Genomic DNA, 14,212 nt, shown 5'->3' on the forward strand with positions numbered 1-14,212 from the left:
CTCATTATAGGCTTTCTTTTATGAGCCTTGAATTGAAGTTCTTATCTGGTGGAGCACAGACAACATCACAGTCAAACATGATCTTTTCAGACGCTGGTGTTCAGCTCGCACAAATTAACAGGTGAAGGTCACTCACCCTACTGTGTGACTGTAAACATCAATTGTGTCATTCTCATTGCATTTCAAACATGGCAATATCATGACTTTGAACATGATCTCACTAGAGAGAATGAAAAGAAGGAAGGATGGAAGTAAGAAAGAAAGAAAGAAAGAAAGAAAGAGACAAAGAAACCACAATGACAAAGAAATGTAAGAAGAAAATGAAAGAAAAGAAAGAAGGAAGGAAAGAGTAAATTGAAAATGAAGTGAAAAGAACAGAATGGACATTTGTTTGATGGCTCCTCTTCTTTCTTCTTTTTACAGAAACAGTTGAAACTGGCACCCACATGCACTACAACTTCTCTGTTGTCTATGTAAGTTTCCCCCTACACACATCTACAGCATCTGTCAAATCCTGCCCACACAATCCTTGTGATCTGGACTCAGGAGTCCCAAACCACGAGAGACCGTAGACTTCTCCAGTCCAGAACAGCGGCTGCATTGCACCAAGCATGATTGATCCGTGTTACCCAGCGGTAGCTTTGTTGGTTCAAGTATCCCATGTTCCCGCTTCACACAGCCCTGCGGATCGCCTTGCATGTTTAATGCATGTTAGGCATGTTCTTCCTGTGTGTTAGTATCACAGTGTGCTGGCTGTTAAGACAGGAAATCTATTAGGAAACAGCTGTTGGATTGATGGGATCTGGGAGTACAGTAAGTCTAACACATTTGAGAGCTTCACTCAGCATACGCGATCACAGCAAATGTTGGAATTCATGACTGCTGCACATTGGAGCCAACTTTTAAGTGAGTTAAAGCTGTTTTTGCTGTTGACTCATTTATAGTGTAATACAGATTTCACATCAGTATATGAATATGAACCAAAAGAAGATCAGACAATGCATGTGACCAAACACACAGAAAGACAAAATGAGAAAAAAATAATAAATAATGAACTTGCTGCATATTCACAATTTAGTGATGGGTCTTTATTTTTCACATTAGCTGGTTTAAGGAATACAATACTATTTTTTAAATAAAAAATAAAACCTAAATAAAAAAAAAGGAAATCCCCGATCGTAGTGACTGAAATAATAGGCAACCACAGCAAGTTATTATCCATGCTGCTTTATAATAAAAGTAAAACAATAATAGTTTAATACTTGCAATATTTTCTCAGAAATTTGAACTGGAATTGAATGTCATCCATAAATGCAATCTAAACATGACATCTGAGTGACAGATGATAAGAAATGCTGACCATTTTTTTTTGCTAGTGCGTCCGTAAGTAAAGTACTTGAATGCAAAGTAGATTTCTCAGTTTTTTTTTATTTCATACTTTCACATACATTTTTACAAATTTGTTTTCCCTTTGACAGGATAGAGTCTTTGCATAGACTAAAAATCCTTAATAAATGCGTTTTGAAATAACTTGATAGCACAACAAAATGTGCAAAATGTCAATGGGTCTGAATACTCGCATAAACTTGCAAAGCACTGTATGTGTTAGAACTTCAATAGTGAATTCAAACAAAGCATTTAAATTGTGTATCCATCTTTGTAGGGAGTGCTGTTTTTGGAGATCACCAAAGCTGGCTTCACCGACCCAAACAACCTTATGTTTGAGAACATTACAGTCCTCGGGGTGTCACATCCTCCCGCGTCCGTCACTGTGACACAGAGCAACATCACCACCACACTGGCTGCTGCCAACACAAGCTACGACCCAGACAAGAAGGTAAACACACACACACACACACACACACACACACGCACAACAACCATGAGTTCCTTTTATGTGAAGGGCAATTGGCTTTATAGCTAGAAGTCATTAAAACATTGTGCAAAGGACACACTATAACAGGTGCAATACACATAAACTTATAAAATTCAGCAACCTTCATGCTTGTCTGTGGGATGGGCGCGGAACAGCCACAATCAGTATTTCCTTTTAGTTCTAGTACACATATATTGTTACATATTTTATCTCCAATTTGTTTGGAAAATCCTGCTGTACTGATACAGGATAGGTGCAGGATGGGGTGATTTCTATAATGACTCCCTTTGTAGGCTTCTGTCATTTGTTTCAATGAGACCATGAATGAGACCATTACTGTATGTTTCAAGGTTAGCCTCTAAGTGTAAGAAATGATAACGATTTACATTGGGGTCAGGATGGTAACAGGAGGTTTTGTGTGTGAGAGTGAGAGAGAGACACAGAGAGAGAGAGAGAGAGAGAGACTCTAAGTAAGAGATATGACACTACAGTGACTGCCCAGGGTTATGAGCAAGAGGCAAGAGTCTATAAAGTGTCAAAAGGTTCTGTTAAGTAATACTATAGAGTTCCTGTGTGTGTGTGTGTGTGTGTGTGTGTGTGTGTGTGTGTGTGTGTGTGTGTGTGTGTGTGTGTGTGTGTGTGTGTGTGTGTGTGTGTGTGTTCATATACCTGTGCTCGTGTTTGTGTTTGTGTAGATCCTCAAGGTCTGTCTGGTCACACACACAAGCACGCATTCATCAAATGACTCTCGGCGGTAATCATTTCCTCGGGGTGAAGGGTAAATGTGCTGTTAAACCTAAACACTGGCTTGTCATGTCCATCAGTCTTAGTATGCCGAGTCTAACTGGGCCTTGAATGTAGTTTTCAACAACCATTACTTCCTTATACAGTAAAATAGCACTGCACTATAAAATACACGTTATATTGACTCCCTGTATTGTGTTTTATTCCTCAAACACAATTGTGTTGTTTCCGTTTACTGTTTCCTGCTTTATATGAAGCTTGACTGCTCTCTAGATTGTTCTCATTGTGTAAAGTGCCCTCTCTCCCTTTCCTCTCAAAAACCTCCCTCTCCTTTCCCTGTGCCCTCTCCTTTTTTCCTTCATTCCTCCATTCCTTCCTTCCTTCCTTCCACCTTCCCTCTCTCTTTCCATCTATGTTCTCTCCCCTCCCTCTTTTCTCCCGCTTCTCCCTCATTCTCCCCTCTTCCCTCCCTCTCTTGCATTGCTTTATCCCTCCATCCTCTTTTTCTCTACCTATCCATCCTGCCTCCTCACTCTGCCTCCTCCCTGCCTCCTTCCATCCTCCCCCACACTTCCTTCCCCTCACTAACCCCACACTCGCTAAATCCTCTTCCATTCCTCCCCCACCCTCAACTCTTCCTCTCTTCCCCCTCGCTCTCCCTATCTCCCTTTACTTCCCTCCCTCGCTTCCCCATCTCTTCTACCCCCCCCAGGTTCTCTTCCTACGCGGCCTCTCCCTGTACCTGGGACAAACCATCATGATAAAGGTGGCAGAACACCAGCGCTTCGACTGCCATCCCGAGGAGGATGCGGACGGGGCTAAGTGCCAGGCCAGAGGCTGCTTGTGGTGGGAGGTGAGGGGTTGACACAGATACTGCACACGTGCACGTACAACAATGAATGCATGCATACGCAGAGGTGAGCATGCAAAGACATGCAGACAGTATTTGCTCATACTTCGGGTGGTCTTGGTTTTGAGCTGGTCCTGTAAAATGTCTTTCACATGCATTCATCCATCCTATGATTCACTTCTTTCATTTTTTTTTAAATATTTTTTTATTGTCATCATAGCATTGCACTTGTATGCACATGTATACTGTGTATTTGTGTATGTATATATATACAGTATATATGCACATGGGTATGTATGTATATAGATACACACACATCTACACATCTACACATACTGTACCTACATTTACCCATACCCTTGCTTGCTGTATGCAAGCACGCAAATAAAAATAAATTCAACAAATTCAACATATGTACTGTATGCATATGTACATAGCATATACACTATATGTTTAGTGTAGTTAATCCATTTGTTCCACTTCTTTTCATATTGGCTCAAGCAACTCCTAATCTTATGTGTTATTGACCCCCATACCATGAATTTGCTCCACCAACATCTTCCATTTATACATGTCACTATATTTTCTTTCATTTATGATTCCTTTATTCACACATCTTTCCATCCACCCATCCATCATTTTTATATTCAATCAGTGAACAGACACAAAGAAAACACACCTTTTATGGAAAGAGTGTCAGACAGCCAGAATAGTCCTACTCTCTTTCCTTCTCTCCCCATGCAGTCCCCCGGTATCGGTGTGCCGTATTGCTTCTATCCTCACGACTATGGATACATTGCTACCACGGTTACCGAGTCTGACTCGGGCATGACCTTTGATATCACTAGGAACAAGAAGTACGTAAGCAGTGGGCGCCCAGATTCACCTGACATTGACACACTCCGCGTGGAGATCCGTTACCACAGCGGAGAAATGCTGCAGTTCAAGGTGTGTGTGTATGCTGTTTTGTGTTAGCATTGGTGCATGCTGTCGACTTCTTTTTTCTCAGCATCTCTCCCTCTCCCTCTCCCACTCCTCTCTCTTTTTTTTTCCTCTCCCCCTTTCTCTCTTTCTCCTTCCCTGTTTCTCCCCTCCGTTCCTTTCATCCTCAATCACCATCTTCCCCTCCCTGTCTAGATCTGGGACCCGGCCACAAGGCGTTATGAGGTTCCGGTGCCGCTGTCCACCCCCGCCACTCCTGAGACAGATGAGAACAAGAGACTCTACAGGGTCCTCATCACCAAGAAGCCCTTTGGCATCCAGGTCATAAGGAAGAGCACAGGAACCAGGATGTGAGTAGTTTCTGGCCTGGTGGTCCAGTGGGCTGAGGTAGCTCTTCTGTGTGCAAGACTTTGCAAGGTTGAGTCTTGTTTTATGGGCTATATCCCACTATTTTTCCCATCTGTGTCATTGTATCCGGTGAGCAAAATGTGTATGTATTGCATGCTAAATTTTATTTTCACAAGCAGGGTGCAATCCCTTCTCATGGACCCTTAAATTGGGCCCTTTAGGGTGGTGGTTCACTAGGCAATTTCAGGGCGATATAGATGCTCCCATTAACAAGCAATAAAGTGGGGAGACAGGATAAAAAATTCAATTCAACTATTTTCTGGCAAGAACTTTTTCCTATGAGATTAAAGTAACAATGCTGAGTCAACTCCACTGACACTGTTACCCAATCAGATATGCTCAAAAAAGTTGCCCTGTGTATCAGTGCCTAAAGTAATTTCCTCTTGTTCAGCAGTCACGCAATGATGATGTCATATGAAGCGGTAGAGCGCTGGAGCGTCTAGTCACAACACATCTTTGAGCGAGCGTGACGTTAAGTTTTACAGTTAGGCCTTCCACATTTTTTAGAAGTGTCACTTGGAATTTTCCTAATTAAAATTTATGATGTTTAGAGAAGGGATGCCTGCAGTTCCTATGAGTTATTATGCTTATTTATGTCAAAGCTATCGCAGATAAGCAAATAACTCCCTCTGACGATAATTCTCTCTCTCTCTCTTTCTCTCTCTCTCTCTCTCTCTCTCTCTCTCTCTCTCTCTCATCCATTTAATCCTCTCTGTCTCTTCTCTCAGCTGGGACTCCTCTATGCCAGGTTTTACCTTCTCCGACATGTTCATCCAAGTGTCTACTCGGCTGTCATCAGAGTATGTGTATGGCTTTGGAGAGACGGAGCATCCCACCTACAGACACGACCTCAACTACCACACTTGGGGCATGTTCTCCAAGGACCAGCCTCCCGGTGTAAGTGACACACTAAAACACAAACAGGCACACACATGCACAGATGCTCAAATGCAAAAATTAACACACATTTATACACCGGTTTGCTTATCAGAGTTCATCTTTATTTCCCACTGCTGTTTTTGATGCATAGCTGACTAGTTCATCATCTACTGGAAAATAATGATTTCACAGGGAATGATCCCCATGGACAAAATTGGAGCGATTGGAAGTACAAAGCAAATAATAATCCATTGTTTATAACAGCAACAGATTATGTTTCTGTTTTTTGTTTTTTTTGCTAGCATTAGAATGTGCTGTCAGAACCAATTTGATAGTTGTGATGACACATATATATCAAACAGAAAATCCCGCACTGAGCGTCTTTAACAGCATACCCTCTAACAGCTGCGGAGGTGACTTGTAAACAACCTTCCCACACAGTATGTAAACCTGTCTTTCTCACATTCATGTCACTTTGATGTGGCGCTGTTGATATGAATGGTGGTTTTAGAGTGTCATCGTGTTTTCCCTAGCCGTGTCGGGGCCAGACAGGATGAGGTTTCCACTCGCATCAGCATTATCAGGCCTAATTGCTGAGCTGTCAAGACAACTCCACAGGGTTCAGACGTATGTTACAGGCCCCCTCTGTGAGAGAGGGGGGGAACGGAGGGAAAAAGGAGGCAAAGGGAAGGTGGAAGAAATCGAGAATGTGAAAGAGAAGAGAAGAGATTAGAGAAGTGAAAGGTAGTCAGTTTCAGACAGAAAGAGAGCGTGTGTAGGTGTGTCCATGCATGTGTGTCAGAGAGAGAGAGAAAGAGAGAGAGTCACAAGAAAGAGTGACAGAGAGAGACCATGCGAGTGCTGTCATTGCCTGTCACTCTTTGTTAGCAGACAAGCTAATGACCTTTCTCCTTCCTGACTCAGGCCATAACACCATGTAGCAGGGCCACGAGGACATGCACACACACGTGCCCAGAAAGAGAAACACGCGCACCTACAAACACAAAAAAGTCACAGACACAGGGTCGTTCCTCAGAGCCATTATATTACACTTTAAGACCTTCCTATGTGCTAGAAGTGCAGGAGGCTGATGGGCTGTGACATGCCCATGCCTTCTCCTCACAGAACGGTGACAGGCAAAAGTGGCTGATTTCCTGTCCCCTGCCATCTCTCTATCTGTTCCCCCTCTCCCCATCTGTCAGGCTCCATCTTCATCTAAACACTCAGGACAACTGTGGGACCCTCTTAGCAGTTACAGGGAGCACTCATACAGCCTTGCATAATTACTGAAGCACATGCTGTACATACCGAAAATGAATGCAAACCAATGCAAATGTAAGTCTGCAATAGACAGATGTGCATTTACGCGTGATAAAGGGTGCATGCTATGTTGTTTTGTTCGAAAAAAAAAAAAAATCTACATAATGGCTCCAAACCATAAGCTTTTTGATAAAGCGCATAAAGCTGTGCTCTATGAGATGAGTGTGGTAGCAAATGATATGTTCTTTTGTCCTGATTATTCTGTACATTACATTGAAGAAAATGCTTCAGACAGTACACATGAATTTCTGTTGAGGTGATGATACATGCAGGAATGTTCTTCCCTGCTTATGGGAACATGATGTTGATGTTGACAGTGCTTGGAGCAAGCCCATGGTACATAGCAGCATCGCTGTCATACCCATAAACACAGGGGGGATGCCCTCTCAGGTGTAAATACAATGCTCACAAAGAAATGACAGTGGCGAATAACACCTTTAAAAAGGTGTTATTCGTAACAGTGTTGAATATCGATTATCATTGTATGCCGACGACTTGTTGCTATACGTGACTGATCCTGCATCTTGTCTTCTGGGTATTCTGTCCATTCTGGATACTTTCAGTTCTTTTTCAGAATATAAACTAAATCTTCAAAAGAGTGCATGTTACCCCATTAATGCAGCAGCTTTGCGACTCCAGCAAGCTGACTTGCCCTTTAACATCACTCGTTCTGGATTTAAGTACTTAGCTTACTTTCAAGATGCAACGAAGAGGGATTGTTTCAGAGATATATAACAACATTCTGGATCTTCTGCGATCAGTCCAACTCTAGAACAAGGGCTGCTTGGGAGGGAGAGCTGGGACTTCAACTTAGTGAGGAGTGGTGGGAGGAAGTTGCAGATGGGCTATGTATTGTCTCGTCGTGTGCTCGTCTTGCACTCATTCAGTTTAAGGTTATACACAGGGTCCATTTTTCTAAATCAAGACTGTCTGAAATTTACCCTGAGGTGGAGGATAAATGTGATAGATGTTTGAACCCACATTGTCATTTGAGCCATATGTTTTTCTTCTGCTTTTGTTCAAGCCAACATAAATGCCTTGTGTGCTACTGTAAAGACCTCTCTCACCCCTTCTCCCTCTGTCTCTCTGCTGTAGTACAAGATGAATTGCTATGGAGTGCATCCCTTCCATATGGGCCTAGAGACCACTGCCCATGCTCACGGGGTGCTGCTGCTAAACAGCAATGCCATGGGTGAGAGGAACACACACACACACACACACACACACACACACACACACACTGTTTGAGATAAACCCTGAGTGATTTCCTTGATCCAAAACCTACAACAGAATGTTTTCTGCAACACACACACACACACACACACACACACACACACGCACACACACACACACACACACACACACACACACACACACACACACACAAATGCATATACATGTACACACAATCGCATATATGGCCACCCACCTACACACACAGACACAGTCACACACACAACTGCACTCCCTTACATATGCAATGCTACTGCATAAATGCATTTATGTATTGATGAGTGAGGCCATCTTCCATGTTTTGAGCATATGTCCTTTGACAGGTGGCCTTATATAAGGCCAACACTATGCAATGTGCACTTCTACTCCTTTGCACTTTTGCATACTTGCGTACTGAATATTTCACACACACGCACACACACACACACACACACACACACACACACATACATACATTTTGACCGCTCGAGACAGAGTGGAGTTATTCACCATATGCCTCCCTCCTGCTTAAACAACTCCACTACTAGAATAAAAATACAATATGTGGTGACCTGGTTTGTCTGACTTCCTCCATGAACAAAGATGACAGAAAAACCCATATATTACTAATGTGGTCTCACCAGAGTTAAAGGGTAACTTCGGTATTTTTCAACCTGGACCCTATTTTCCCAACTGCGGGTGTCTAAGTAACTAATGGGGAGAACAATTTTTGAAATTGGTCCAGTATTGAGCGAGATCGCTTCAGCCGGCAGCCGCGAAACAGGCTGCAATGTAATCCGACGAGGCAAATGCAAACCGTCAATGTACGTCCACTAAAAGTGCCACTGACAGGCTCAGATTGTTATTATAAGTGTCTGACAACATTATGGAAAGGACTCTATACAGAAATGAAACGCAGACGCAGTTGGGAAAGTAGGGTCCAGGTTGAAAAATACCGAAGTTACCCTTTAAGGTCAAATCACTTTCAATTTAATCTGTTCATAAAGTGGGTTTTCTTAAAGAACCAAAAAGTGAATTACTCATTTTCCTAGAGGGGTTCATATATCTTAGGTTGAATAAAATATTTTAGATTGGATGCACTTTTATTAACCAATAAATCACAATTCCATTGTATGTTTTGAACTGTCAAAATTAAAATGAATTAATCACAACCTTCTCACCATCTCATAATGCACTAAAGCAATAGTGCATTCCATTTTTCAGATTTATTTTTGCAGCCTGGCCACTGTTGTGTCTTTCACTGTCAGACTCTGTCTTGCTAAAACTTTCATTTCACCTGTTTTGCCACCTAAATATGGACTTATGATAAACATCAAACATTCAGTCTCCCAACTTTCCTGTAACGCTTATTTTTAGCACTCACATATGCATGTACTGCATGTGGTAAATACACACACACGCACACACACACACACATACACACACACACACACACAAACACACACACACACACACAAACACACACACACACACACACCTCTTCATACAAATTTTAAGGGAGCATAAATGTCTTATTCACTTTGTGTCTAGATGTGACATTCCAGCTCACTCCATCTATAACCTACCGAACTCTGGGAGGCATCCTGGATTTCTACATGGTCCTGGGACCTACCCCAGAGCTGGTGGTGCAGCAGTACACTGCAGTAAGTCTTCCTGTTTATATGTGTATGTGTGTGTGTGTGTGTGTGTGTGTGTATGTGTGTGTGTGTGTGTGTGCGTGTGTGTGTGTGCTTTGTGTCTGGCCCTGGGCCGCTGTTGATGGACTGTAGCAGCTGGGAGTTCCTCGCTTCATTGCGCTCTCTCATCTAGCCAATCTAAACACACACGCGCCCACAAACACACACACACACACACACGCACACATACACAATCAAACAAAACACTTTATGGACACCGTCCCCTTTTTCTGCGAAAAAAAAACAAACTTTTTCTGCGCTGAACTGTTCTCACTTCCTTGTTTGTTTTTCTTCCTAACAGCTGATTGGACGCCCTGTTCTACCTGCCTATTGGTCCCTTGGGTTCCAGCTCTGTCGCTATGGTTACGCCAACGACCAGGAGATAGCAGATCTATATAGAGACATGAGGGCAGCTGGTATACCCTATGTAAGTTCCTGGACAAAGAATGCCTAAGAACTCTGAAATCCAGATAAGGACAGCAAATGTTATGGTAAAAAAAAGGAAGCATTTTGTGGCTATAGAGACAAGTATTATTGTCAGCAACAGATTCAAACAGAGAGCTGCTATAAAAACCAAAAAAACTAGTAGTGTACACACATCTCATACATTCCCTCCAAATTTATAATCAGGTTTCAGTGAAGCAAATCTAAACATCTATTTTGTATTTTTGTAAGCCTGCCATGATGTTAGCCATGTCGGCTTTTAAATAATTGTCTGTCTCCACTGTCAACAGACTGTAAAATGGGAAGAATTAATAAGGCTGTGGAACAAATGGATCATGATAAATTCTTTCTGTCTATTGAGCCAAGCTTATTGGGATAAAGAAAATATCCGACCTCCTATATCACAACTGCATAGATATAATCTAGCTTAACCGACTCTTGCAGAATGCAGACATAGACTGTGTGCAGCTCATCCAATCAGAGGCAATCTAATATAACTCAATATAAATCCTAAACGGAGGTCCATGACCTCATGCCTGTGTCCGCTGTAGGGTTTCCTGTACAGAGACATAGATTTTATTGAGTTTTCCTCATCTAAGATAATGCAATCTGATAGCTACGTCTAGCGCACTATAGCATGTATGAAGAATGCACTCAATGGAATAGACTGAATTTAACCCAACCCAGTCTCTAAACATTGTCCACAATATATTTTACAGTATGCACACATTTGTTACATGGACTAAATTGAATAGAAGGAGACATGGAGATAGAGGATAGATGGAGACTCTGACTACATGGATTACATGGGATAGACCAAATTTAACCTAATGAAATCTGACCTCTAGTCTCATCTAAAATCTTTTGTCCATGATGGTTTCACAGTCTTCAGACATTTGCAATTTGTCCCAGAACCAATAATTATTTCTGGTAGGAAAATCTGCGGACCACAACTAAATAACATATTTGCCAAATGGGACAAAATAATGTAATTGAATCTTTATTCAAAGAGTTCTATAAGAGCGTCATCTCCGTCCACGGTGAGACATCCCATGATGATTGGAAACAGGTCAATACCCCCTCCTATTCAACATGCAAAAAAGAGCATTTAAATTTGCATCTATAATCAAGTGACCTCCCAGATATCACGCCAAGCCCTAACCTGCCAAGAGCTGAAGCCAAAGAAGAGTCCGCTTCACCAGCTGGTCCTTAGTCTGCATCTACCCAAACTAGAGCCTCAAGCTATATCAACACAATCAGACATAAGAAAATAATAAGAGAAATAAGAAGAGTCAAAAATAATCATACATCTATCATTGGAATGAAACAAGCAAAAACCACAAAACCACATTCTTTCTGGTCCAAAAAAAAAGGACTACTTATTAGCTGGCTGAACACAGTGACCAACCCTAAACTGCCATAGACAGACTTGGCTAAGTGAGGCAGAGGAAAACAACAGTTTCTCACCTCACGTCTAATATGTCAAATTTGAAGAAAAACTTTCAAAGCTTCCATATACTAGGAGCAAACCCAACATATTAATTTATTGCAGCAAAATGTGTTATTTCATTCCTTGACCTGAGGACAACCAGTGGAAACAGAGTGGTGACATTTACTTACAAGGTATCATTCAGACTGACCACTACCTATTATTTGATTTCTGAGACTACATAACATTTTGGATTTTTTTTTTTTTTTTTTTGTTCTTTTAATTGCAATCATCTTTTCATTCATTCATATGTAAACTGTTTCTACACAAACACTTAATTACTTCTACATAAACTACTGATACTGCATGGTGGAGGGTTCTGGGTATTGGAGCTGAATATCCTACACTGCAAGCACTAAAATGAAACACTCGCCCTCATATACAAATAATGATCTTTTATCCTGATGCTTTCATGCCAATAAAGTGCAAAGAACTGAATTTGATACAGAAAGATTTAACAGAGAAAGCCTAGTTTAACCTAATGTCATCTGATGTCTAACTCCTGCCAACTTTAGCATTCATACGGAAAGATTTAATAGAGAAGGCCTAGTTTAACCTAATGTCATCTGATGTCTAACTCCTGCCAACTGTAGCATTCATACAGATATCGATAATGATAATGAAACAAGCCTCTTTTAACCTCAATTCATCTGATCACTACCTCACATCTGTTGTAGGATGTGCAGTATGCAGACATCGACTACATGGATCGTCAACTGGACTTTGTCCTGGACCCAGAGTTTGATGGGCTGCCCGCACTAGTTGACCGCATGAGGGGAGAGGGCATGAGGTTCATCTTCATTCTGGTAATGGAGTGATACAATACATTTACGATACAGTTATATTAATCCACACTAAAGGATCAGCAGCCACGGGACAAGTGCGATGATGAAATGTTCTAGAGTTGGTCCAGTGACTATGTCTGTGAATGCTGAATGTAAAGTCATATTGAGTTATTGGCTAAATTATACCAGGCTGGGGAGGATAAACTATGATTGTAAAAAATAGTGCGTATTCATTTCCAGGATCCAGCCATCTCAGGCAATGAGACACGCTCTTACCCTGCCTTTGAGCGAGGTGTGGAAGATGATGTCTTCATCAAATGGCCCAAAGAGCTCAGTGATGACATCGTCTGGGGGAAGGTAAGAGGGAAGGGAGAGAGAGACACACAGATGGGCAAACAAAAATACACAAACGCAAAAGAGATACACATATAAAGAGAAAGAGACATGCAGACGTAGAAAATATGACTTATGCATACTGGGACAATGTCATGATTCACCCTCTCTTTTGTAGGTGTGGCCTGATTACCCCAATGTCACAGTGAATGACTCTCTGGACTGGGATACCCAAGTAGAGGTACAACACTTCCTTTTTCATTCACCCAGTCACATCACTGACACTTGACATGGCCTGGTTTCACATTTCAGTAGTGAACTGCCCCTAAAGACCATTGTCCAATCCCATTCTCAGCTCTACAGGTCCTACGCAGCATTCCCTGATTTCTTCCGCACCCGCACAGCAAAGTGGTGGCATCGAGAGATCAAGGACTTCTATGAGAACACTATGAAGTTTGATGGCATCTGGATTGTGAGTGACTTTAAAAGAGTCCATTTCTATATAAATGATAAAAGGCTTTATAATTACTGCATTTTCATTTCTCTTTCACTTTTTTGCTGTCTCTTTTTCTCTCTGTGTAGGACATGAATGAGCCTGCCAGTTTTGTCCATGGCACTGTTGGAGGGAAGTGCCTTGGTTCGCCACTTTTAGAGCAACCTCCCTACATGCCTCGTAAGATGAAGACACACACACACACACACACACACACACACACACACACACACAGTACTTTTTTGTTCCACTTATGTTGTAATCAAGTTCATTTATAAAGCTATGATATCCACGTTTGGAATCAGGAGTCCACCTTTGAAACATTCTTGCGTGTGTGTGTGTGTGTGTGTGTGTGTGTGTGTGTGTGCGGCCTCCCAAAAGCCCTGGAGTCTAAGGACAGAGGCCTGAACCATAAGACACTGTGTATGAACAGCCAGCAGTTCCTCAGTGATGGAACACCGGTCAGACACTACGACGTCCACAACCTCTACGGCTGGTCCCACACCAAGCCCACCTATGAGTGAGTGTGTGTGTGTGTGTAGTGTGTGTAATGTGTGTCTATGTGTGTTAGTGTATGCATGCATTTAGCGCATGCATGTCTTTTTGCATACTTGTATGTTGTTTCTTTTGTAAATTGCATTCAATATTTTTTTTGTCATATCATTTCTGATACAAATATATATTTGAATTACATTTAAATATATATATATAAGTATAATATTTTCTACTTCTAACAAGCT

The 14,212-nt window shown here is 41.7% G+C and overlaps 1 protein-coding gene across 1 annotated transcript in view; it reads left to right on the top strand.

The window, feature by feature from the left end:
* The window catches only part of si (sucrase-isomaltase), a 69,114-nt gene that overhangs the window by 35,199 nt on the left and 19,703 nt on the right, over positions 1 to 14,212 (top strand). The window contains exons 22-36 of the mRNA XM_071534549.1: positions 424 to 473; positions 1,664 to 1,837; positions 3,333 to 3,473; positions 4,215 to 4,418; positions 4,608 to 4,762; positions 5,549 to 5,717; positions 8,115 to 8,211; positions 9,783 to 9,895; positions 10,230 to 10,355; positions 12,539 to 12,667; positions 12,887 to 13,003; positions 13,158 to 13,220; positions 13,335 to 13,451; positions 13,562 to 13,652; positions 13,854 to 13,992. Coding sequence (XP_071390650.1) covers positions 424 to 473; positions 1,664 to 1,837; positions 3,333 to 3,473; positions 4,215 to 4,418; positions 4,608 to 4,762; positions 5,549 to 5,717; positions 8,115 to 8,211; positions 9,783 to 9,895; positions 10,230 to 10,355; positions 12,539 to 12,667; positions 12,887 to 13,003; positions 13,158 to 13,220; positions 13,335 to 13,451; positions 13,562 to 13,652; positions 13,854 to 13,992 — 1,885 coding nt within the window. The remainder of the gene's footprint in view (positions 1 to 423; positions 474 to 1,663; positions 1,838 to 3,332; positions 3,474 to 4,214; positions 4,419 to 4,607; positions 4,763 to 5,548; positions 5,718 to 8,114; positions 8,212 to 9,782; positions 9,896 to 10,229; positions 10,356 to 12,538; positions 12,668 to 12,886; positions 13,004 to 13,157; positions 13,221 to 13,334; positions 13,452 to 13,561; positions 13,653 to 13,853; positions 13,993 to 14,212) is intronic.

Source organism: Centroberyx affinis, unplaced genomic scaffold (genome assembly GCF_046629955.1).
Source record: "Centroberyx affinis isolate AG114_WGS23_722 - 3 ecotype Tasmania unplaced genomic scaffold, CSIRO-AGI_Caff_v1 ptg002577l_1, whole genome shotgun sequence".
In the NCBI taxonomy this organism is placed as follows: Eukaryota; Metazoa; Chordata; class Actinopteri; order Beryciformes; family Berycidae; genus Centroberyx; species Centroberyx affinis.